This window comes from Rhineura floridana, chromosome 10 (assembly GCF_030035675.1).
Source record: "Rhineura floridana isolate rRhiFlo1 chromosome 10, rRhiFlo1.hap2, whole genome shotgun sequence".
Lineage (NCBI taxonomy): Eukaryota > Metazoa > Chordata > Lepidosauria > Squamata > Rhineuridae > Rhineura > Rhineura floridana.
Window position 1 is genome coordinate 24365016 of NC_084489.1, and position 23532 is coordinate 24388547.

General features: G+C 39.9%; 1 protein-coding gene across 3 annotated transcripts in view; it reads left to right on the top strand.

The window, feature by feature from the left end:
* Window positions 1-23532, top strand: part of ZNRF2 (zinc and ring finger 2) — an 83099-nt gene that overhangs the window by 51622 nt on the left and 7945 nt on the right. Inside the window, exons 3-4 of one of the 3 annotated variants that reach the window (XM_061586891.1) lie at window positions 20033-20138; window positions 22681-22763. In XM_061586891.1, the coding sequence (XP_061442875.1) occupies window positions 20033-20138; window positions 22681-22738 (164 nt within the window). In that variant the 3' untranslated portion in view covers window positions 22739-22763. The remainder of the gene's footprint in view (window positions 1-20032; window positions 20139-22680; window positions 22764-23532) is intronic. The other 2 variants (XM_061586892.1, XM_061586893.1) reach the window with 2 other exon arrangements.

A 23532-nucleotide genomic window follows, 5' to 3' on the forward strand; every position in this document is an offset into this window, starting at 1 on the left:
AAATTCTTGATTTCACCATTTTCTGCAACATATTAAACACTAGGTAGAGTTGCAATTTATATCTGCCTGAGATTTTTCCACGGCTGTGACTCTGTGACAATGTTACTTCTACTGGGATGAGATTCTTTTCTATCTCCCTTGTTAAAATACTCTGGTTTCTCTTCAGATCATATAAATCTTTCTATGTCAAATGAATATAGTATTGTTAATTATACCTGTTTTTAATTTAAACATCAAACAATTCTTTTTTTTGGCAGAAGGTGGTGTGTGTGCATATATATAGCTGTTTCCATTATATGTTGACATTTGAGTAGGCATTCCTAAACGATTGAGAAATGAATTCTTTGATATATTGATTGAAAAATACCTGCTGTGCTGTGACAGAGATGTGACACTTTTAAAACAAGCTGTAGCTTTTTTCATGCAGTGTTGACGGTTTACATTTAAACAATGGTGAAACCAGTGTTTTCATAGTAATTTGCATAATAGTGCCAACTTGCCTATGCTTAAGCTAATGTGTTATCCTTACCTTTGAAATTCTTATATTGTAGTCTTGGCTGCATTCTATTGAGGAGTTATGTGCTAAATGCCAAAACAAAAGAGATGGTGGAATACAGGACCACAGTAATAATAATAATAATAAATTTAATTTTTGTGTCGCCTATCTGGCCGAAGCCACTCTAGGCGACGTACACATTAAAATTCAATAAAATACAATACAATACAAAATAAAATACAATGCAGTCAAGAATGATCATTTTAAAATAGCGGCAGTATAAGACAATGTAGTAACAATAGAAGGCTTGTCTGAACAGTTTGTGTAGAAAGGTAACTAAACTGGAGTAGTCCCCTAATAGAGGTGCCTGTGCAGATTTTTACCAAGCTAGTCTACAACAAAATACATTGACTCCTGCAGGATTGCATCTATTCCTATTGGTCCCTATTCTTCAACAAAATAAGGGAGACTCATGTGTGTAAAGGAAAAAAATGGTAGAATTGGAGTTAAATGGCAGTGGAATGCAAGAAGTACAATCTGTGACAGATTCAACTGGAGCTTGAACAGACATAATAAGCACAGTGATTCTTCAAGAACAGTAGTTGGCGATAAAACAATCATCTTAGAAGTGCAGAGTAAATTAATGCCTATTGTGAGATGGGAAATCATTGCCTCTCTTCAAACTCAAAGGAATAGAACTAAAGCTTTAAAGTTGTACTTCAGTAGTACTTCAGTAGTTTCATACTAGAGTATTCCTTTGGTGCTCCTTCATTTAAGGATGGCCATTCAAGTTCCATGACAGTTCTGGTTAGAACTGGTTAAAATGTTCCTTTCCTGGCTTTCTAAAAACCACAATTTCTGGTGCCAACTAATTTGTTTGTCCTGTGTAGAATGCAGAAGGGCATTGTTGGCAGATAGAGTCCTGGAAAACAAGCAGGAGAACAACCTTGATGTGGCTGACATTATTAGATCCTGTAATAATGTTGCCTGAGTAGATATGGAGATAGAGTTGGCATTTGGGTTTGTTGCAGGGTATTACCTTTTGTTTTTGTGTTTCTGTTATATGGTCTTTCTAGTGAGTAACTGTTTTAGATTGGGGCTTATCTGTAAACAGGGACTAGCTCTACCATGCAAGACCTGTGAGAGGGGGAAGTATCATTGTCCATGATGGGCTGTAGATATTTAACTGTACTCTGGAGTAGTTTTAACTGGAAGCTATAGGAGACAAGAGGTATTCCTTTTTCTCTTCTAGAACTGTCCTGTAATATTTATTTCTGGGTACTGTTCTGGCCTTGTTGATCTGTTTTTTTAAATTCATTGGGTGGGTATGGTAATCTAAGGGAGCAATCCTGAGTCATGGAAGCCAGTGTAAAGTATACCAGATCCAAACACCGTTCAGGAGCAAGGATACTGCTGGCTAAGCTGACCAAAGTCTGGCAGAGGGAAAACAAGCTGATAAAATAGAGTTTGACTTACACCATCCTTTTTGCCGGAGTTTGCCAGGTCACATGACTGAGCTGAATGGAGTTAACATAAGTCCCTCCCCTGGGATCCTCTGAAGTGCCCATTTTTGGGGGGGGTATGCCAGCATAAGTTATGCTAGTCTTGGCTCAGCTGGCTGAGCCAGGATGAGCAAATTAGACCACATGCCAAGATGAGCATGTTATGCCAGCATAGCCCGGCTGAGTCAGGAACTAGTCAGTTGAGCCAGAGATCTGCCAGATCCTAACTCATTCATCCTAGCAGATCTTGGGTTTGGATTATGCCCTAAAACACCTGATGTCAATCCTTAAATTGTGAGTCAAAACAGATGCAGTTGTATTTTAGGGCTTGACTCAAGTGGACATGTGTGGCGCCAGTGGGCCGCCAGGTCAGGCACTGGACAAGGGCCCTGTCTCTGGCCAAGGGTCCCTGCAGCTGTGGCTGGCAGAGTGGAGCTTCTGCTCCACAATCCCCATCAACATTAGGTTGCAGGCCATGACTGGACAGTGGCACAGATTGGGAGTTCCACCCTCACAGGCAACAATACCCATGTGTGTGCAGCTGGCATGCAATTAAATACATCTGGCTGTGCTACCACCTCTTGTGTTGCTGTATCAGCATGCCGTGTGCATGTGCGTCTTCACTCAAGAAGGCAGCAGAGGTGTCAATACCCCCCCTCCTCTTGGGTGATGGCAGGCATGCATGCTGACGCAGTGAGGCAAGAGGTGGTGCAACTGTGCATATTTAAGTGCATGTGCACCTGCACACATGCAGGAGGGAGGCAGGGGCCTGCAGAGGTTTGATGCCAGCCCCTGCTAGTGGTCAGCAAGTTTCCAGTACAGGGTTATATCCGTAACGTTGTTGCATAGAAGTGTCTAGAAAGTGCACGTGTTGATAGACTGGTCCAGGCTCAGGTTCATGGTGAGTTGAGTTTCTGGTGGAATTTCTCAAGTTTCTCCTTTCTGTAAGTCAGTCTGATTTTAGACCAGTCCATTCAATGGGTACTTTTTCTGAACACTGCTATGCAACTACAGTACATATTGGATGTATATGTAGCACCTTTTATTGGAAATCTACTGACTACTACACACACGTACATGCTACTATATTCCACCCAGAACACCACAACATTCATTTTATTGCAACAGACTAAAGCAGCTACACTCTGTGTATTAGCATTTGATTCTATTAATTTAGGAATAATTGGAGAGCAGGGCTTTCTCTTCCACTACAGGTGTTAAATTAGCATATCAAAACTAAAAAGAATGATGGTAGCACAATTACTGCTTTTGTAAGTAAGTTTGGCATGCTGGTGAATTTACCTGTTAAATATTCCATTAAGCCAAGAATGAATTTGAGAATTACTTGACCAGCCAGTTCTTTTCTGATGAATGCCTAACTTTTGTTCACTATGCTTATCATATATACATTTTAACTTCACATAGAAATTACAGACTGTACATTTTGCTTTTTATGGCCTTTAGTCCAATTGGTTATATATCATGCAGCTGACAAAGTGGGCTCTAGTAAAGAAAAGCTTATGTTGCAATAAATCTGCTAGTCTTTAAGGTGTCATAAGACTCCTTTGTGTCTTGCAGTTAACACTAGTTAAAAATATATGCAGTGTTTTCAGCGCTGGTGCCTTATCTTCTTTACTTTGAAGTGAAGTCTAATAACCAAATAAGGCCTGTTATGTTGGAATTGTAAACAAGTTGGTAACATTTTATATGTTTGGACATGCCTACTAGTGCAAAAACTTTGGGCTGATATTAAGAACGTACTTTATAAGAGAAAAAGCATCATAGTGGATTTATTCACTATGATGTTCCTATGTAACATATGCAAAGAATTTAGAGCAATATACAGAAATGTTTACAGTACTTATAAGGGCTGTATAGTAAGGATTGACAATTTTTTATTAATAGAAAGTTGAGTTGTGCAGTTGTATTACTAATTGTGTATTTTACCTGCTGTAATGTGCAATAGCCTTTATTTATTTTAAAAAATAAGGGTTTAAAAATCAAGAGCTTAAAGATGATAATTGCAGGTAGAAATCACTGATTGAACTATTGAAGCTCTCAATCACCTTATGCAAGTCATATCAGCCTAATGTTGTTGACTAGATGGCTGTGAGGATCAAAGATTATTTGATAAGCCAGTTTTGTTAAATCTTTATGTTCTTAGCCCCCCTCACTCTGAAGTCCAACCCTTTTAGGCTGCAATCCTATGCACAGTTAATTTGGAAATAACACAAAGGAAGCTGCCTTAATGCTGAGTCAGACCATTTCTCCATCTAGCTCATTATTGTCACATGACTGGCAGCAGTTCTCCAGGGTTTCGGACTAGGATATCTCCCAGCCCTACCTGGAGACACCAAGAGTATGTCTACACCAGTGATTCTTGACCTTTTTGGTATTGTGACCCACAAGTCCAAATTTATGTGGTATGCTGACCCATCAGTTGTCTTGTCATATGAATTTTGGACCTTTGATCTTCTCTGTTGCCATCCACCAGAAAGTGGGTTCTGAGTGTTAAAATGTAACACTCAAGGGTGGGGCTTGAAACCACAGTTCCCAGGATTCCAACTTGGGATAAGCGGCTGAGATGGGGGGACTGAGGCTGAGCGTGACTTAAGAGGACAACCCTGCTCCAACCTCCCCCTCTCGCCTGCAGCCACATGATGCTCCTGCCTCCACCATCCCCACAGAGCTCTATGAAGTCTTTTCCCATGCCCCGTCCAAGAAGCGACAAGAAGACGGGCAATATGCAAAATTTGGTTACAACCATCTATGAGGAAGAGGAAGAGGAGGAGGACAAAAAAGAAGTGGACGATGAGCGGCTGGAGGTGAGGGAGAGGAAGCCCGCCGCCGCCCCAGCTCCCTTCCCAGTGCCTGCCTCTGCCCACCTCTGGTGGACTTGGGCGAGCAGCCCCCCAGGGCCCCGCCTGCCTTTCAACTGGCCTGGACTAGCCACCCCACTGTCTCTTCCTCCTCCACTCCATCCCCCTCTCCTTTCGCTTTGTCCGGCTTCAAGGTCTCCCCGTCTGAGGAGGAAGAGTCTCTGCACAGCGCCGCACTGCCACCCCCGCCGGCACCCCCACACCAAGAGGAGTCCTGTGCCTCTGCTGTCCCTTCACCGTCCCTCTGGGCCACTGGGAAGAACTAGGGTGGCATCTGATGGAGACTGGTGGAGGCTAAGTTGAAGCTGCTTTAATTTTTCTACTTTTGCAGTACTGACTGGATGTATAATGTTGCCTTCTATTATATGTTATATTTATAGTGTGGTATTAATTCTTGTATTGTTGTCATATTTGCTATTTTTTTATTATGGTTGTATTATTTTGTTTGAAAATGTTTTGCAATTGTTTGCTCTTGTTATAAGTTATTTCAATTATTGTGTTTTTTTCTTGTAAGTTGCTTTGAGTTTTACTGTTGAAAAAAAGCGACTAACAAATGCAATAAATAAATAAATAAATAAATAAAGTCTTTCTGATGTTCAGTTATCAATGTCAACACAGCATTATGATATACCATATTATAACATAATGCCGCCATGGGCTCCTGCTGGGAGGAAGGGTGGGATATTAATTGATTAATTAATTACCAACAAAACAAAAAGTTGTAAGAGGTATTCATCATACAGTTAAGCATCACAAGAAGTTGTTGTTTTTGTTGTTGTTATTTTTTGATTTATATCCCACCCTTCCTCCTAGCAGGAGCCCAGGGCCGCAAACAAAAGCACTAAAAACACTTTAAAATACCATAAAACAGACTTTAAAATACATTAAAACAAAACATCTTTAAAAACATTTTTTAAAAGCTTTCAAGACATCTTTTTTTTTTATTAAAGATTAAAAACATATGGTTGTTTGGTCATGGCTGCCATGGACATCGGGGGTAGGACTAGCTAGCATGGATCCCTTGTGCATGTTTTCAGTGGATGAAGATTTGTGTGAACCTCCACTAAGATTTTTCTCTAGAGGAGGGTCAGATCACTTCAGTATCAGAGTCCTACCAGTTAGGACTGTGGATATAGATGTTACCATAGCGAAGGGATGTGGAAGCTCTGGCCTGTGGGCCAAACCTGGCCCTCCAGGCCTCCCCATTTGGTCCATTAAACTTTTTTTTGGAGAAACCACATGACATCAGGTGTGGGGCAGGTAAGGGTGGGGCTTCAAAGGAACAATTGGGAGCTTAAAGTGGTCTCCTGATTGCTCCTTTGCTGGAGCAAGACATGTTCCCAACCACTCATCAAGGAGGGGGAAGTTATTTCCATTCACTGAAAACCATTTCTTCCTCCCAGTGCTACTTTCTCCCTTTCTACTTCTAACATAGGAGGTGGAAAGGAGCCGTGCAGGGAGGCTTTAAAGCCCTTTGCAATCCTCACGCCTCTCCTTTACAGTTCAGACATCAGGGAGGTGAAGAAGAGGGGGAGGATCAGAAAGCCCTTTCCTGTGCTCCCCCTTTCAACCTCCAATGTCTAGATCTTGTCACATGGGTATGACAACTCACCTGTCAACCATGTGATGTTGTAATGATATAACATGATTTACAGATGGGTTGCCACTAGGGATGGGCAAGAATTCTGTTGAATTCAGATTTAGCACTGGATTTTTGAATGGCCCACATATTCTCTATCTTTGCAAAGCGATCCTGTTTGCTCCAAACTTCAGTGGCTTTCTTCTGACGCCAGGTTCCCCCCCCCAAATATATTGTTTTTATGTATTTTACACACAGCATAGCAGTACCCCCCTCTCTTTCTCTCATTCTCTCTCTCACTCACTCACGTGCGCACACACCCACACCCACAATCCAAGCTCCAAGTGGAAGGAAGCAAGCCAAGTCTTGCCCATGTTAAGGACTTAGAGCTTGCCAAAAGTAGGGAAGCCCTGAAAGCTGCTTTTCTCCTTTCCTTTCCAAAAGGGAAACAGCCAGCCTCAGTCACAGTGGAGAAGGTGGAGGCAGCAAAGCAGCTTTCCTTTCCTTTAACAATATTTTCTTTCAAAATACTGATTTTTTCTTTCATTTATCTATATTTCCCTTCAAAATGTTGGTATTTTGAGAGGAAATACTGGTATTAATACCACTATTTGGGGGGAGGGGAGAAATTGGGCCCATAAAAGCAGCGGATAGCGGATAAAGAATAAACTCAAATTGATGCTGCCTGATAGGTCAATGGAATGCTTTCAAAGCAGCACTGACCAACAGATCCCATCCCTATTGCCACACTCACCTGTTGAAGTTGGGCCGTGGGGTGGGGGCAGATAAAGATCTGTTCCTCACAGCCAAAAAGATTCCTCACCCCTGCACTAGCATATCAGTCTTCTATCTCTTGTAGCTACTTTCCCCCACAGATATACATATATTGATCTGGTTCTCATGTAGTACTAAACCAAACCATGGTTTAGCACGAATGTGCAGGCTCCTGAAGAAGAGATTACTGTTTGCAGCTGCTTTGCTTTTCCTCTAATCCTGCTGGTTTGGCTTGGTGTGCCATCTGAATCTAGGCTTGCTTCAGATAAGCCACAAGCTGTAAACCAAGAACAAACATTTGTTACAGCTCATGACAAACCACTACCCCGTGCTCAAATGACATGCTAAACCAAATAATGGTTTTGCTTTTAGCAGTGTAGCAGCAGCAAAAACAGAGGGGAGCAAAGCAGCCACAATCTGTTCTCTGAGAGCCTGTATGTTTTGTTAACCGTGGTTTGTTAACGTTGCATGTGACCTGAGCCACTGATAGCTAACTATCAGGAATTTAGTGTTGCCTCTGGATTCTGTTTTTGAACAGTTATTACAGAATGAATTGAAACCAATTAGTCCCTTAAACTCACAGGTTCTGCCTCTTCTCACAGGATAAGCAATACGTGTACTGAAGGTGTATGCTACGGCCTTATCCCTGGGCACAGCAATATTCCCAGAAGGCGAAGTCCAACTGGAGAATTCTGTAATTAACAACTTGGGCAGCACTCTTAAGAGAAATGTTGAGACTTCAACAGCTACCATAAAGGTATTAGTGGCAAACTTATTTTGCTAGAGTCTTATTACCCCAGTTTATGGAATTAAGGATTGGATACAATGGAATGTCATGCATGCCAAAGCAAAACAGCCTTAACAGCAGCATATCTTGTAGATATTAGCCTCTGTGTTGTCAGTCTTCTTGTCAAAGCTGTAGCCACAAGGATTATAGCTATGGAACTTCTAGCTTAAACCTAAACCTAGCACTGAATTCTTACATTAGTACTTGGAGGGGGAAAAAACTACTGTGGCAGTTTTAAGACTAACAAATTTCATTATGGTGTACATTTTCACAGTTTTGAGCCCTCGTCATGGTATGGACGGTGATCGTATAAACGCATGGGTGTAAAGGAAAAAGAAATATGAGAAGGTTGGAGTTAAAATGGCAATCAGAAAGCAAAAACAGAATTCCTGATACATTTCAACTAGAGCTTATATGCATGCAAAATGAACATAGTGAACTTTCAGAGCAGCAGTGGTTGGTGATAACAGAATAATCTTTGCAAAATGTTTGATTCTGTTCATCTGGGTCTGAATAGAGATAATACAAGTGTCTCAATACAAGTGTTCACTTGGCTCTAAATTGAACTCTAATTATATTATCACTTTACTCAGCAATGCTAAGATGGTTACCACTAGTTACTGCTGTTGTGAAATATTATTTTGCATATGTGTAAATGCTAATTGAATGGTCACAGACTGTACTTCCATTCCAACTACCACGTTTCCCCTTTTACACCCATGTGTATATGTATCTGACAACTGATGATCACACTCCACACATCTGATAAAGTGGATTGTAGTCCATAAAAGCTTATGCCATAATAAATGTGTTAGTCTTGAAGGAGCCTCAGTATTCTTTATTGTTTTTGCTGTAACAGACCTAGTGTGGGGGACTGTTACTCCACCCCAGTCCTTGTATGCATTCTTGATCACACAGCATTTGAGTGATGCGCACCTGAGTCTTTGAACTACTCAGTCTTAATTCTTATAGCATTCTGAAAACAATCTACCAGTAGGAAGTATGCACCATGGAGAACTTTTAGATGATTTTTAAGTTATGTCCAGGCAAAGTGAAGGTTTGCTATATCTTGATGGTGTATTTATTTGCAAGATGGCCTCTACAAGTTAAACCAAACTCTTGATGAGCTTGTTAATTTGTATCAAGTTTTATTTATTCAAGAATTAATTACTATCACAGAGTGCTTGATACTTTGGAAGACGTTCATCTGGGGGATTGCTGGAAAAGGTATGGAATTCCTATTGAATTCCTATTCAGTTGTTATGCAGTATGCCTCTTACTGGCCTGAATGAGTGTATTGTGTTTTGTGGAGTGATACCTCAGAAGTACCATCTAAATAGTTGGCTGTTCTGTTTAAAATCATGTTTGTTTGTTTATTTGTTTATATATATATATCCACCACAGAAAGAAATAACTGGCTATGCTCAGACATGCCCCCGCCAAAAAAATGCCTACACCCTCCAAAAACAAAACACAAAGTAGGCAACCTACCACCAACAAAGCATGACAAAAAGCCAAGAAAACAAAACAAAACAAAAAAACTGGGAGGGTAAGGGGGCCTTGGCAAGGGCCAGTGGTGTGTGAGGGTGCTGTGGTGCTCATGGGTACCACACCAGCGACCCGAGGCACAGGATGAACCTGAGCAAATGGTTGCTCCCAAACACCAATAATGTTTGGTAAAAAAAGGAGAGATTTGCCCAACATGTGTTCTAGCCATTGTCCAACCTGCTTCATGGTTTGGAGCGCTCCTAAAAGCCAAGGTGCCACCTGAACTCCATAGAGCTAAACAGGGTACTTAGGAGCAATCATGTAAATAGCCCTCTCCACAATCTCATTCCATAGGGACACTATGTATGCAGGACAACCTTTCACAGTGACAGTTGGTAGCTTGTCCCCCTGCAGGGGTGGCACACCCATTAGGTTTGTCTGCCCCTGGGGACTTATAGGATTAGATGGATTTCTGAACATTCTGGGGAATTTTCTGACTGGCATAGCTGCGCATTAGATTTATTAAGACATTTCCCTGCTGGAAAACAAGTAGTCCTCTGGGTGACTTACAATAAAAAATACAGTTTAGTGCAAAAATAAAACCATAAAAACAGCACTGCGGACAAAATAAAGATAGCAGAACTCACAACAGCACCCCAAATTTCATAATCCTAAAACTTGAGATATCCTAGAATATGTGAAATGATTGAAACAAATTAAGATTAAAAAGCTTAAGAAAGATATTTCCTACTATGATTATTGGGGCGGGGGGGAATTGCAACTTAAATTATTTAGTTCTACTGGCAGTGTTATAAATTAATTTTATGAAAATTTTCCTCATAAAGATGTAGGACTGTGAAGACTGCTGTTAGGTAAGAGCACTTAAGTACTCTTCAAGTGAAGAGGGGTTGTTTCTCCACTGCTATTGCACCCTCGGGTAGCAGAGCGGTTCAGGGTGGTGAGTGGGCTTTTGCAATTTGGCTTATAAGTGGGCCATTGGAACCCTAAGAAGCCTGCTGTGACGTGTTTGTAAGGCAGTTTGAAGGCAAAGTCAGCCTTAGAGTTAGATGCCACTGTTACTGCAGGTTGGGGGGATTTGTTCAGAGCATCAGATTTTATGGGATTAGTATCAGTTATTGCAGCCCAATGATGTGGACATGTTCAAAGGTCTGGTCTACTACATGCTGTCTCAACTTTTGCCCATCTCAATTTATTCTAGCTAGGGGGTGTTGACCAAGTAAGTCCAGGGGGTGGAAAATGCTTCTTCGCAGGAAGGAGCAAGGTGCATCAGAGGGTGGGGACAGGCCATCTTCAGGCATACTTAACAGGAACCAGATTAACATGCAAACCCAACTGAATTTCTCCTTGTTCCCTGGTCATAAAAAACATAATACATAAAATAATCAGCATCCAGTATAGCAAAATTAGACCAGTGAGCTTTGGAGTGAGGAGCAGTAATTGCAATATTTATTGATTTTATATTGTTTTAATGTTTGTATCACATGAATTGTTTTGATTTTATGTTTGATGTACCCTGTCCCAGGATCAGTTGGTTGGTGAAAAGGATAGGAATTAAGCATTATTTTATATTGTCAGGATAGTTTTGAAAAACCATAGTTGTCATTTTAAGAAGTTGTTCACATAATGCGCACGCACATGTGAATGCACAACATTCCATGCTAGAGATCATTAGGAAGGATATTTAAAATAAAACTGCTAGTATCGTAATGCAATTGTAAAAATCTATGATGTGACTGCATTTGGAATACTGCATACAGTTCTGGTTACCTCACCTCAAAAAGGATATTGTAGAGTTGGAAAAGCTTCAAAAAATTGCAACCATCAACAGGACGGAGTGACTCCCCCATGAGGAAAGGTTGCAGCGTTTGGGGCTTTTTAGTTCAGAGAAAAGGTGAGTAAGAGGTGACATGAGAGAAGTTTATAACATTCTGCATGGCATGGAGAGAATGAATGAAGAGAAGTTTCTCTCTCTCATAACACTAGAACTTGTGGGCATCCGATAAATATGAAAGCTGGAAGATTCAGATAAAAGAATGTACTTCTTCATCCAGCATATAGTTAAGCTATGGAACTTGCTCCCAGAGGAGGTAGTGATGGCCACCCACTTGGAAGGCTTTAAAAGAGGATTGGACAAATTGATACTGTTATTCTCCATGAAAGGCTACTAGCCACGATGGCTATGCCAACACACAGAGGTTGAGGCAGGTGTGATCCCGTTAATCCACCACAGTCATTCTACTTTCCTGAAATAAAGTTCAGTCTTGGTTCATACCAGTATATAAATCTTGTTAAATAGGGTTTTTTTGCCCAGCTATGGACAGGGGCTTGAAGCTTGTCCTTTGTTCAGAGTAACAGCAAAGCATCCACGGTTTCTTGCCATAACTTTGTTTGTATGTTACAACTTTTGTAAAATTTAAAGCGGTGCAGGTACGTAGCCTAATGTCAGATTTTAAGATGAGTTTGCTGACAAATTATATTTGTGTGAAATTGACTTGGCATAATATATCAGTGACTGCAGTATGTAATTAACAAAGACAAGCTTTCTTACAAATTTACTTTATTAGGAGTCTCTTTTTGTTCTTACTGCATGCAATAGAGTTCTACTTTGAGGACTTGAGGCCATTGTTGCTTACCTTGGCCAGTAAAGTAAGCACAAAGGAGATGAAGTTGGGATCAATCAAAATGTCAGCCATTAAAATAAAAATCTACATTTATGGAAATTCAAAACACCTGTTCAACTTAGTGCAACTGACACTGGCCAAGGAATATTTCATATTTTATTCTCTGAGGCTTTTGTACTGTTGCTGAAATAAAATCTATCACTCTTGATTTTCTAGGCGAGTGCACATTGTGTGCTGCTTTTATGATGGTCTGCTATCATTGAGGGTTCAAGAACAAAAAAGTATTCAGGTAACATGCCTGATCTTTAATTGGTCAAGTTGTAGTGCTTGTCTGTCTGTCTTCCCCTCTTCTGTCCGCATTTCCACTGAAACAGATGAATTGTTTTGGATGCTTCGTCTGAATGGCAAATATTTCTGTTATGAAGCAGAGCATGGAATCTTGTTGGATGCTTTCATAAAGCCAATATTTATTGAAGATAACATTTTTTTTGTTGCTATCTGCTTTACTCATGCTGCCTTGACCTACATTAGAAGTATAGATGTTTACTTAGAAAAGCTTTTATTTTGCATTTTGGGTGCATGAAAGCTGCTGATTCTAGACTTGATACGACTGTCTGCAGAAGCACCTAGTTTACTGAGTTCACTGAAGTGCAAACAGTATTTAATTGATTGGACTTAAAGAAGCCATCTCCTTCTCTCTAGTGGTAAAATCTTTATGAATCTGACTGCTAAATTGCATATCTTAATTATGCTCAACTAACCTCCATGGCGAGCACCTGGCATCAGAAATTTGGATGAGCAGGGCCAGGAGAGCTGTGGGAGGGAGCTCTGGGATTCTCTTTTTTTAATAGATCTCTGGGCAAGTACCATCTGTGTTGCCTTGTGACAGGAGGTAGTAAAATCAGGGCAGTGACAGAAGCCTCCACAGCAATACAAGTTGGCTTGCTCCAAGGTTGCTGTATGAGTTTGTTTGCTCTCTCTCTCTCTCTCTCTCTCTCTCTCTCTCTCTCTCTCTCTCTCATCCCCTCTCTTTCTAATCCTCCCCTCTCCCCCTCTCTCTCCCTCTCTCGTTCTCTATCTCTATATGCTCTGTTTTTTTCATACTTCTACTATGGGTAGAAACACATTTAATGTTGTGCCGGTTCCTGTGCACCTCTGTTTTCTGAAAACAGGGGCGCACAACACTAGTCAAACTCCACCCCTTTTTACTCTAAAATCTGGTCAGATCAGCTCAAGTGCATTATTTTTAATAAATTCAGCTTCAGATAGATTTTGCAGCTGATTGGTTGATCAACCCATTTGCCTTCCAGGTGTGGCCAATGGAAACACTTTGCTCTAGGCTCAGAGAGAAACAATGATTGGCCCCACACTTTGCCATGTGTGGTCCTAAAAGATCTGAAGTCTGCAGTGGAGAAGGGAGGTGTGTTCAGCCAAGGGCAGGGTCGCTTCAAAACGCAGCCAGAAAAACTGTTCTCACTGCTTTTGAAACAACTAGTGTTTCACAGCCTACTACTTCTACTACTGATGATAAACTAGGGGTGAATGGGTTTGTGCTTAGAACTCTGACACTGATTCCATGCAAGCTCCTGCTTCAGTTGTAGTTTCTCTTTTAACATTAAAGTTATGTCAACAACATTTGCTATATATAAGAGGAGACTGGGGAGCACGTGTAGTATATAAATTTTTATCTGGCTAATGTGGGGAAAGTGCAGTAGGGGTGTGGAAAAGGCTGCAAATGCATTAGGAACTTGCATTACATCAATCTGAAATGAGACTTGAATTTTGAAGTTACTTCTAAAAATTATGTCTTCAGAACAACAGGTTATGGATGCTCAAAGCCTGCCAGGTTGAGGTTCAGAGATGACTGGGGATTTGAACCTGGATTTTTCACTTTGGGGCCCCCTACTCCAGTCACTCATCACGTTGTAAACTTTTGACTCAATTACTGACTCCATTTGCCCTGCATCCTATATCTGATTAATATAAAAATACTAATCTATAAAATATTACATCTGTAGATAATGAAAGAGAGGGAGAAGGCTTATAATTAACATGCAGATTATCACTTATAAATCAGGGATGGGGAATCAGATCCTTATCAGGATCTAGGCTCATGGGCCAAATTTAACAGGAAGGCAGGGCTGCCCACTTGTCGTTGTGACATCAGGTGACGGGGCGCTTTGAAGTCCTGAACATTGGGCACACAAAGGAGATCCCTGTGAGGGAGGTCCAGCCTGTTTTCTGCAGACTGTGGGTGTACAACGAAACTCGCTACAGGGAACTCCCTTGCTTATCCAGTCCCAGGCTTTGGAACTACTGCCCATCAACTGATGAGTAATAGGGATGAAGCCTGCTTTCTCTTGCCAGTGCACATTAGACAGTACACTTTAAGGCTCCTGATGGTGCATTTGTAGCCATGTTCTTACCTGCCCCACATCTGATGTCACATATGATACCAGGTGTGAGGCAGGTGGGCATGGTGTGGGGAAAATGGCCTCATGGGCCAAATTTAAACCTATGGCAGACCAAGCTTGGCCAACAGGCCTGTGGTTTCCCACCCCGGTATAAATGAAATTACTATCCAGTCTTTTAAAATGGCTAGTCTCACAAATGTTGAACCTGCTAAAAAGATTACCTAGACTGAATTTTCATAATATGGAAGAAAGTAACTGCGGTTGTGAACAGATTCTACAGAAAACTGTTATGTAACTTTTACTTATCCCAACCATGAGGGGGAAGCTATTGGACAGGAAATATAACATCTGTTCAGAGTTATCCAAGATGCATTAAAATACAAAGGACAGGACTTCCGGGAAGGGTGACTTAGCCTGTGCCTGCTTTTGAGACGGGCTCCTGCCTCAAAAGAAGCTTATTCAGATATATCAGTCAGTTTTTTCTTTTTTTTTTGACTGATTAAACTTCTCCCGGGTAGGGAGAAACGAAGAGATTAACCTCAAAGCCTATTTTTGTTGGGACGACCAGATCTCATTAATTTATGGGACGAGGTCCAGCCGACGAAGGTGGGACGGATTTTCAACAGCAAGCTCTATCTGTTAAAGCGAACGTTCATCTTATCTTCTAAGAGAGAACGCACTAACAGGCAAGCACCCTTCTTTCTATATTTTTCTTTTACTTGACTTAAATTGTTGCTGTTTAAAAGAGATTTGCCAGATTGATCGGTTTTTGACATCTCACTGGGGAGCCGTAACTTCTCTCTGCTACGCACTAATTAATAGCTTATCTCTGTTTTTGTTGCAAAAAGCTGTCCTGGATTTGCATTCTAAAGATATACACAGAAGAGGGATTTCTATTCCAGATTTTTATTTTGAAAAATATTATACTGTTTTGAGACTACTCTCTTTTTGGTCTATTTTATTTTGACGAATCTGTTTCTTGACGATTGCCATTAATTGTTTCGATCCTGGGAACTGCATTTTGTTTACTTAACTATTGGAGAGATAAGGCTGTCTGCTCTGTTTATACTGTGATGTCACCAAGTTTGGAGTATTAACCCAATTGTTGCTGAAATAAGAAGTGGTTTTCCTATATTTTTCTTTTAAAATGGCAATTAAGAAAGTGGCTGAGAATCTGGAAATAACTATGTTTCAGAAAATAATGGATGAGATTGAGATAACGAAAATTGAATTGAGTAAAATGAAGCAGGAGATTAAAGATATAAGGGTCCCTGTGAGAGAGGTGACCCTGGAAGGGGTCCCTGTGAGAGAGGAGACCCCGGAGATTGGAACAGGGGTCCCTGTGAGAGAGGAGACCCTGGAGACTGGAATAGGGGTCCCTGTGAGAGAGGAGATCCCGGAGATTGGAACAAACGTGGAACAGGAACAAGATTTGGAGTCTATGGACTTTAGAAATAAAATCTATTGTTTGGAACTCAATGTTATCTCTGAAGAAATTAATGAAGATTCTAGAGATAAAGTTATCAATGGCATGGATTATCTTCTGGACTGGAATGATGTGATGGAGCCCAATATAGAGAAAATCTATGGAATTAACTGCAGCCATGTGACAATGGAAAAACTTTTAAGAGATGACCCAGTGTATTTTGAAAAAAAGAACAGAGATATGATTTTACAGCAGTATTTCAGCAACCTATTCAGAATGGATGGCAAGAAAATATTTGGGATAGAGGTAATTCCCATCAGACTCTTACTATATGACTATGGCTTTGACAGCAAGATTATTATGGAATACTGATAATGGAAGATTGGATATTGAAATTACTGGACTTAACAAGACTACTGAAGATGGAAGATGGAAAATGGAACTAATAGAGATAATAGAACAATGGCTACTGAAATTACTGAACCTAACAGATTCTGATGTGATGGATTAATTGAAATGTTTATTTTGACTATGGTTATGACAATAAGATTATCATAATTAGTAATGAGATGGATTAATCGATATGCTTATCTGGAAAAAAAAATTGATAGATATATTTCTTAAAGAATTGAAACCTCTCTTTGACTTTTTGTGGAAAGAATAAAGTAATGTTTATGAGATTTGATGATTAAGTAAGATAACTACTGGAGGAAAGTGATTTTATAATATGACTTAAGAGACAGGATTGTTATATATTATAGACTTATAACTGATTTGATCTTTGACAAATGGGAAGTCAATATTTTACTCTTTATTTTTTATTTTTGTTTTTTTTTTCTTTTCTTTTCTTTTTGTTTAACTATTTTTGATTTTGTTTTTTATCTTTGAATGTTTTATGATTTTGTTTTGTATGTTTTATGAAAATCTGAATAAAAATTATTGAAAAAAAAAATACAAAGGACAAAGTGGTCAAAGAAAGTGGGCTTTTTCATAATGTAGACATAAAGCATCTAGTCATTCCTGTCCAAGGCAATCAGGTTTCCCTTTGTTCTAAACTTTCCCACAAAGGAGATCAAACTCTGCCAATGGACTGGTTTGTAATAATGTTAAATCATGGTTTAGCACAGAGGTGGGGAACCTTTTTGGTCCAGCGGACCAGATCGTTATCTGTTCCCATTCCTACAGAGCAACTTGGACAGCAGACAGCTGGCTGTTGGGCACTTGGGAAGCACTGTGCAAAGCATTTTGCAAGGCCTGTGCTCAGCGCTTTCCAAAGCTGCTTACTTAGGGATCGGCTGCATGATCAGTTCCCCACAGGGGACTTGGTTGCACAGTCAGTCCAGCAATGTCTCTACCCAACCCACACCTAATGTCACATATGATATCAGGTATGGGGTGGGGGCACAGTTTTGGGAAAACAGCCTCTAAGGCTAAATTGGGCCCTGGGCCCAATTTGACCTGTGGTCCAGAGGTTCCTCACCCTATTATTGTTATTTTTATTACCTGTCCTTCATCAGGGGTCCCAGGGTGGGTGACAACAATATAAAATATAATATTAAAAACAGTGTAAAACAAATTATATTCACAACTAGAGAGAGTCTTAAAATACCTTTCTCTCAAGTTTAGTGTTTATGTTGATGAGGTTGAACGAGCATAAGTGATGTGTCAGAGTTGTGTGCTCCTTCTCCTGTATGGCTGGGATATCTTCAGCATATTTTAGTTTTGCTTTTACTAAAGTCAGTCTTAGTGTTTGTTCAAACCAAGAATCCTGTTTTAAAATAAACTCTGGTTAGTTTAATAAGCCTGCTTCATAACCCATGGTTTCAAGCTGGCTTGTTGTGAAACTTAACAAAGTGTGTGTGTGTAAACCAGGATCCCTGGAGAATAGAAAGAAGCATGTGAGTCCATTGTTTGGCTTGGGCTCATTTGGGCATGTCCATGTAGTGCTGAACCATGGTTTAGTGATACATGTGAAGGCATTTGACTAGAAGATTCATGAAACTAAACCAATGTAGGTAACAATCACGTCTTGCAAAATGAGGATATTTAAACTTGTCCGGCTTCTGCAAATTTTTCATATGGAGGAAATAGGAAGATTTATTATCTTTCATACAACATATTTAAATTGTCTGAAAATTAACGTGTAAAGATTTTACAGGAATTGTATACAAGGTATAATTAAGAATTTGTTTCAGCTGTAGTTCGTCGGAGGGAATTAACAATTCTGGTCTGTCCTTTTTAATTTGTATCCTAAAATTTAAGAGATTGATTTATAGCAAATATTGACACTAACTCAAAGGATTCATCACTGAATTATTGTCACATTGGTGTTAGAATTTTGTCACCTTTTAAAAATATCCTTTTGGTTATGGGATATTTGTTTCCAGTACAAATAATAAATGAGAGAGAGCAGAAATGCTCTATTCAGGTGGTCAAAAATCCCTTCTTGGCTTTTTTTCCTGGGCAAATAGATGGCATGTTTGAAAAATTATTCAGTTGTACTGTTTTGCAATCCAGGCTTGCAAGCTTATTCTTATTTAAGAATTTGGAATAAAATTAAACTCCAGCTCTTGTGTGTTCTGCTTCTTCAGTGGAGTAATTAAAACCTTTCAGGGAAGAAAATAGTTTAAAATATCTGTGCTCCTTCATATAACCTCTGAAATTCATATATGGCATGTTGTCATGTGCCTTTGTTTTTAAACCATCTGAACCTATTTTCACTCCACAAGCTGTACTAATTCTGCCTAAGGTGGAATTTGGAGCTGATTTTGAACTTCCAATCAAATGGAAATGATCATGGATTACAAGGGGAAAGGGAGGGTCACACTGGTTCTGGAAGGTCTTTGTTCTTCTTTAGATCTGGCTAGCCCTCCCTTCCACCCATGCCGACTTGCAGACCAAGCAGGCAGATCCAATCCATATTTTGTAAGCTACAGCACAGCCAAAGGTTTCTAGGTGCAGTACATCCTACATTACAGTCACTTGGTGCAATTTAATCAGAAATCAGCAGTACTATATGGGATTTAAACGTCTTTCATATTCACCAGCTCTCTGCGTGCTTGATAAGAATGGCTTACTAGTAAGTTTGACCAAAGTCTGGCTGGGAAAATCTGCAGAAATCGAGCATGTGGGTTTATGTTGCAGAATTTCTATCTTAGGTTTTGTGCAGTCCTATATCATCTGGAAACCATAAAACACAACCTGTAATCTGGTAGCAAACAGGTGTATCTAGTGTATCTATTTGATGTTTTTAAATATGTTTTATGGTAACAGCTTCAGACCTTCAGAATCTGGTATTGTTGACTGAGCTGATTATTCACAGATCTTAGAAGTGCTTCTTTTCCATGTTCAGGCTGCAGGTGATAAAGGTCTCTGTTCCATAAGGGATATACAGTATAAGTATTGATCCTAGGATTATGGGCAAGACAAAGAGTACATCTTTTCTTTCCTGTCTGTATCTGACTTGAAATATATTTTATATCGTCATAAAAATGTATATACTAATGAATTTATTTTCCAAGTATGAACCCTTATATAGCCAAAAGAGTATCATCCATTCAGAACAGGAAGGTATTGGCAGATGTGGGGAGAAGCCCAAATGATTGCCAAAGAACCCCCCCCAAAAAAAGTTGGGGAAAACTCTAAAGGATGGGAAAACCCAAAAGATCCTATGAGTACTGAGCATACTCATTGGCCACAAAATGCTGTCTTACCTGTTGTCAGTTAGAAAACAGGGAGGGAGGGGGGATGCAATGGAGTTTTCTGGAAAAGGGCATGGCTGGCTGGTTGGCTGGAAAGCTTTGATGCAGGTTCCACTTGTTGTTTTACATCTGTAAACATGTGAGGTATTGTAATCATTAGCCCTACATTCCACTGGCTTGTTTCACAACAGCCTTCCATTAGACTAAATAGAACCGCAGTAAGATTTGGTTTTGTGACTGCTTTAACTTCATTGGATATTTACCATGATGGACCTCTTCTAAAGAATATTGTTAATATCGGGAATAAAATATTTGGTGTGTCTGTTTTTTGCCTTTGTCTGTAGAGGATGTGCTGAGTAAAGATGCTGGGGAGTGTGCAATATGCCTGGAAGAGCTGCAGCAAGGGGATACAATAGCACGATTGCCTTGTCTATGCATATATCATAAAGGGTAAGTAAAAGCAAAACAAAACGCAATAGCTGTGGCTTAGACTACTTTTGTGAATTGTTAATTTAGTGTCTGCTTCTTAAAAATGGTCAAATGGGATAACAGGCTATGATTTTGGGAGCCTGTTGGTCCTGTCAGTGTATTTACCATTCCAGTTAATTATTTTTCTTTCTTTAATCTTCACTGCTGTGATAATACATAAAAAGTCACAAGATGCATGAAGTTACTGAGTGGACAAATAGTTATAGTAAGTACAAATAGCAAGCAAATATTTATAGTAAAATTCATGAAAATATTACCAATCTTTGAGTAACCCCCCCTTGCAACTTTCACTCTCTCCTTTTGTGATCTTTGTGGCACCTCACATATGAGCTGTGTGCCCTCACAGACATTCTGAGTAGTGGTGTCATCAGGGCTGGACTTTAGGGCTTAGGTCTAGGGTCCCACATATTGTCAGAGCAGTGGCACATGATAACACCCTCCTGGAGGGAACCCTCTAACCTGGCATCACTCTTGATTCTGGGAATATTCTAGAGCTGTCACCAGGGAACTGGTGTCCATTTCTCCTCCCCTCATGAAGATATTTTTCATGATCTTGTGCATGCCTAGAGGAGCGGAACAGGTGCCTTCCCTCTGAATTCTCTTCAGAGTATTTTTAGTTATAATTCAAGAAACATCATCTACATTCTTTCTTCACTACAAGCTTTTGTATCTTTGCTTTAAATAGAAAATCCTGAACTTGTATGTGAAGCCATTATTGGTTCTGGTGTATTAGATGAATATTTGGCATTTCCCTATTTTGTGACAGGGGGGCTATTTGGGTGATCTGACTGACACATTGCATCAACAAATGAGCAGGACCATGCCCCCTAACCCTGCCACTTACCATCACTGTTCTGTGTATGTGCACCTCACAGCTAGTGTAGCGACAGAGACTCGGCTCACATGTTGATTTAGCTCATGAGCCAGGTTGCTTGGATAGGGCTAAGAGGGCCTTTCATTCTAACACTGAAACCTCTTTCAGTGAGAGAGAGTATGAACCCTTATATAACCAAAAGGGTACCATCCATTGGAAACCCCTTTTTGGGAGAGTATCAATCCACTATTGGTGTCCAATGGACCACTTTAAAGTTCTAGCCGAAAATAAGGCAAATGTTAAACACTGATTTTCAAAATGACTCCTGTTTAACATATAAAAGTATATATTTTACATATTATATATAAAATAGATGTAATTGGTATTACATTAGAAAAACGTCTAACACAAATGCTATTAGAATGCATTGGACCCTACAGTGTTAACTTAAACTATTAATTTGGCTATCAGGAAGCCCTGGCGGAAAAAAACAGACGAAATAATAAGCCTGTAGCAAAAGAGAAAACAAAACAAAGAACATTGCAAATAAGAAACCAGAGCTGCAGATTATGAGTGTTAATTCCTATGTTGAGAGGGCCCAGTTGGAGTAGAATTAACCCATGAGGGTAAAATTTGCTCTTGTGGGTCCAACCAACCTCTGCAGCCCTTTGTAATGGTTTTTTTTTGGTACACGTAGGAATGTTTTAAAAATCAGAAAAAATGTACTGTTGTGTGAACTGGTATAACCACACACAAAAATGGAATTTATGATAGATACAAGCAAAATGTTAAATTACATTCTCTAATCTACTTTGAAAAGTTGCCGGAGATAGAATGGACTCATTACTTTAGGCATTTGGTAGTTCCACTTTTGCAGTCATATTGGTAGATGTAAAGTGCATCCCTGCTAGCTTAATAAGTTTAAAAATTTGGAAGGGGGGGAGTGAGATGAATACCACAGGACAGCTGATCCCATAATGATTGAGGAATTCATGAAGTATGCTATGGATCAGTTTTGCTTTTAAAAAAAAGTTTTTCAGGCATTTTAAACAGCTCCTGAGATGAAACAGTAGCCCCATTAGCTTGTGAGTGTTAAATGGACACATAGGAGATTCCTCTTCATTGTGCTGCGTGAAGCAGGTCATTTCTTTCTGCTGCATGGCAGAGCCAGCCCTGTTGGGCAAGAAGCTGTGCCATGAGTATGTCATGTAGGCCGTAAACAAATACCTTGCAATAGCAATGGTACACTATATCAGACTTAAAATGGACTGCCTTCAAGTCGATCCCGACTTATGGCAACCCTATGAATAGGGTTTTCATGGTAAGCGGTATTCAGGGGTGGTTTACCATTGCCTTCTTCTGAGGCTGAGAGGCAGTGACTGGCCCAAGGTCACCCAGTGAGTTTCATGGCTGTGTGGGGATTCGAACCCTGGTCTCCCAGGTTGTAGTCCAACACTCAAAAAGGTGCTTTGGCTGGGCTCTGCAAATTATATAACTCAGCCAGTATCTGTAAGTCAGTTAATTGATGGAAAAATCTTCTGTTAATGATGGCATTACTTACTATGAATTCTGACAGCAAAAGAATTTACTTGAAGAAACAGCTTCATTTTCAGTAGAGCTAACTGGTGAGCAACTTGTCTTCATATTTCAGCTGTACTAAAATAATAATAATAATTCTCATTCTCATAGATGCATAGACGAATGGTTTGAAGTAAACAGATCTTGTCCTGAGCATCCCTCAGATTAACCGCAGAGATTCCTGTTTTTTGTAGGTAACTGCTGCTGCCTTTTTTCTTATAAACAAATGAAGTCAAGGTCTAGATTAACATAATGTATTTCTTTAACATATGTATACAATAATTTAAAACTCTGCCAAAATATGATCTATGGCTAATAGCATATACAATAATAGCCAAATGGTCTTATATGGCTTTACATCATTCTCATACAAACAACATGCTGTTTCATTTCACATGAAATGATTTTGAGCTCTAGCTATGCTTACTACTGTTAAATAGATTGTTTTCTCGAAGGCCTAATCTATAACATTGAGTAACTTTTAATGAGTGATTGCAGCACAAAGTGAGTTCTAGAGCACTCCAATCACCTTTTGCTCCTGCCGCAATAGCTATGTTGTCCCTTTTCTTAATGGCATATTGACACAATAACTCCATGCACTGGATGCACTTATTTAAGGTATTTCATTCTTGCAGACTGCATGTGCCAGAGGCTTCAGACCATCAGTCTCATCACTAGTGATGGGGATGAATGCTAGACCGCAACAGAATACACAATCTACTTTGTACTCTTGCCGTGGGAATTTCTGGATAAAGAAGTTCCTGCCATTACCAGGGGCATTTTACCATCCTTGTTACTACTTTATCCAACATCCCCTGAGCCATCTTACCAAGATAATAACTATACTGGGCAGCAGTGCTGGCCCAAGACATTTTGCTGCTTGAACCGGAGTATAAATGGTGCCTCCTGCTGAAGCAAACAAATTGTTATAGTTATTTATTAAATTCATTTCCCTCCCTTCCT